General features: G+C 56.2%; 2 protein-coding genes across 2 annotated transcripts in view; both read right to left on the reverse strand.

Moving 5' to 3' along the window:
* The window catches only part of GUITHDRAFT_149549 (hypothetical protein), a gene marked incomplete at both ends in the record, with an annotated part of 1,897 nt that extends 1,573 nt beyond the window's left edge, over positions 1–324 (reverse strand). Inside the window, one exon of the mRNA XM_005817938.1 lies at positions 32–324. Coding sequence (XP_005817995.1) covers positions 32–324 — 293 coding nt within the window. The remainder of the gene's footprint in view (positions 1–31) is intronic.
* Positions 325–1,147: 823 nt separating this feature from the next.
* Positions 1,148–2,730, reverse strand: part of GUITHDRAFT_122779 (hypothetical protein) — a gene marked incomplete at both ends in the record, with an annotated part of 2,928 nt that continues 1,345 nt past the window's right edge. The window contains 8 exons of the mRNA XM_005817939.1: positions 1,148–1,195; positions 1,249–1,311; positions 1,463–1,666; positions 1,753–1,806; positions 1,862–2,036; positions 2,235–2,332; positions 2,395–2,472; positions 2,540–2,698. Coding sequence (XP_005817996.1) covers positions 1,148–1,195; positions 1,249–1,311; positions 1,463–1,666; positions 1,753–1,806; positions 1,862–2,036; positions 2,235–2,332; positions 2,395–2,472; positions 2,540–2,698 — 879 coding nt within the window. The remainder of the gene's footprint in view (positions 1,196–1,248; positions 1,312–1,462; positions 1,667–1,752; positions 1,807–1,861; positions 2,037–2,234; positions 2,333–2,394; positions 2,473–2,539; positions 2,699–2,730) is intronic.

The following is a 2,730-nucleotide window of genomic DNA, read 5'->3' on the forward strand; positions in this document are numbered from 1 at the left end:
GGCGATGTCGGGGCGCTGGATGAGCAGCCACGTGTGCCCAAAGTAGAGGAAGAAGGCCAGGAACGCGTACGTGTGGATCGCCGGCAGCCTCGCCAGGATCGAGTACGCGAGCTGCTCCTGCCCGCAGCACACGGGCTCCTCCTCCTCCCTGTACCCGTCGTTGACCAGCCCCGACGCTTTGCCTCGCTCCACAGACTCGCGGAGGCTGATCCCCGGAGCAGGCGACTCGGCAGCTCGGTTGATGATGTCAGGAGCAGTGACGGAGACGATGCTTGCTCCCCCCAGGAGGGGCGTGCGCTCCGAGACCGCACCCTTACTCTCCATGGCGGGATAACTGTTTAGACAAGGAGGGGAGATTCCTGTTGTTTCTGAGTCAGCGATGGTGACAAATTTGTTGGAGAGTTTGTTGATGTTCGCTGGTTGTGTTGTTTGTGATGTGGTTAGTTTTGTTCCAGTTTGGTGTGTTGTTTTGCTAGCATTTGACTTCATGGTATATCCCTCTCTTCTTTCAACTGTCTGAGGATGTCTTGTTGTTTTGTTTGTATGCCAACATGAGACATGTTTCTTCAAAGTTTGTTCAGTTTTTGTGTGCAGGGCACTGGTGTGAATATTGCAAGTTTGTTGTTGTTTGTATCAGAGATCGGCAAAGATCTTGTTCAACTGCCTTCGGTATGACAAACAAACACGGACATGTGCTGTGTCATCATCATTGCTCAGCGCGTGTGTTGTGTGTGACCCCCATCCTCTTTGTGTGTCACAATCTTCAACATTGCAAGTGTGGACAACGTTGTTGTTTTGTGTTTGTTTGTCGGTGGCACTTGTTGTGACTTGTCTTGTGTCATAGCACGTCATCTTGTGTGTCTCCTTTCATGTGACACTTGTGTTGTGTTATGTATGATGTGTCTGTCTCAAGACAGGAGGTGCTCATCGAGCGGCCCCCGCCCCCGACTCGCTCGACAGCACCTGTTCCTCCTACTGACAAGATGTGAGATCTAATGACACAAGCAACGACAACAGCGACAGCAAGCTCCGACTGTCGTCAACATCATAGGCTTCAGCTTGTTCTCCTCAGCCAGCCGCGGCTTTGATCTGCTTGCACGCTCGGCTGGTCTTGCGTCGGCTGACTGGAGCAAGGAGAGGAGTTGCTCTAAACTTGACGGTCCTTCTCCTGCACCTCACCAGGAAGACGATCGCCCTGCCTTCATGTGTCAGGGGCTGCCCACCACGACATGCTGCCAGGGCTCGCACCTGCTTCGCGCTCGGCACGTAGTTGAAGTTGGACGAGATAAACATCTTCGTGTGCGCGTGTACCTGCACAGCCCCGCTCACTCTCCTTCCTCCTTCCTCGCTTCAGCTCTCTTCCGGACTACCTTGCCCCTGCACCTCTTCCTCCATTGAGCTCTCTTTCCCTCCCCCTCCTGTATCTCCCATCTTCCCTCCCTCCCTCCTCCCCCTTCCTCACCGTCGGCACGATGAACAGAAAGATGTCGGCGAAGGGGAACATGATCAAAGACGCCCAGCGGGGAGGGCCGTTCGCCCAGAAGCCCTCGGTCACGTTGTAGTGGCTCCTGTTCTTGAGGATCTCGTTGCGCAGTCGATGGTCCATGTAGCAGAGGAACATGAAATGAAGACTGACGTGGAAGAGCCAGAGCCAGGACAGGATGACCTGACCAACTCGTCATCCTCCTCGAACCCTCCTCATTGCCAGCCCCTCCATCTCCTGACTCGTTCTGTCTCAATCCTCATCCTCACCTGGAGCGCGACGATCATCTCAGCTCCTGTCCACATGTCGAGGTCCAGCATGACCTGTTCTCTCCCCGTCAGTCCTGCACTTCTGCGATCGACACTAGAGGCAGCTTACCGGGATCTTCCCGTACAGGAATGGAGAGGCCATGATGCTGATCACGAGTGCAACGGTGAGGAGGTGATGGTCGTATGCGCACAGCAGCAGGCTCAGTCTCTTGTGCAGGGGAACATCCCAGCGGCTGGACGACTGGACCATGAGATAGCCGACGTCCGTTGCTCCCCACTGCCACCTGCACCCTCCTCGATCAGCTCCTCTTCCCTCTCTTCACCTTTCCCTTGCTTCCCTTCTCCCCTCCACCATCCTTCCCTCCTCTAGAGTTCCATCCCTTGATCCCCTCTGTCTTCTTCTCCCTCCTCCTCCATCTTCTTCTCCCTCCTGCTACTGTTGCTGCTCCCCTTCCCCTCCTCATCCTCCTCCTCCTCCTCACCGCACGGACTGGTCGTAGCACTCCTTCACCGTGTCCACGTAGTTCTTTCCTTCTACCGCCTCAGTCCCCACCAGGATCATCAGCCGAGTCACTTCCACCTGCATCAGCCGAGTCACTTCCACCCGCGTCTTCTCTCCCTTCTTCCCCCTTCTCCTCTCACCTTCCCCTGGTCCGCCATCGAGCAGCGGAAGTACATGTGCCAGTCCTCTGGTATCACCGTCGGGTCCCAGAACTTCGCCTGCCCCACATCTGCCGTCACCCTCCATCTTCCCTTCCCTCCAGCTCTCCGCCAGCATCGTGCTGACCTGCTTCGCCAGCGGCAGCGACAGCGAGTAGATGGCGATGGGGAACGGATTCGTCACAGGGCTCGCCATCTCAGCCATCCTTGCAATGCTCAATGCAGTGTATCGGGTGCCGCAGATGGCCGGGACTTGAAGCACGTTGGGCATCCAGTTGGTCACCGCCTGGTAGATACGATGGTACCTTCCACTGCCGT

Source organism: Guillardia theta (genome assembly GCF_000315625.1).
Source record: "Guillardia theta CCMP2712 unplaced genomic scaffold GUITHscaffold_444, whole genome shotgun sequence".
In the NCBI taxonomy this organism is placed as follows: Eukaryota; class Cryptophyceae; order Pyrenomonadales; family Geminigeraceae; genus Guillardia; species Guillardia theta.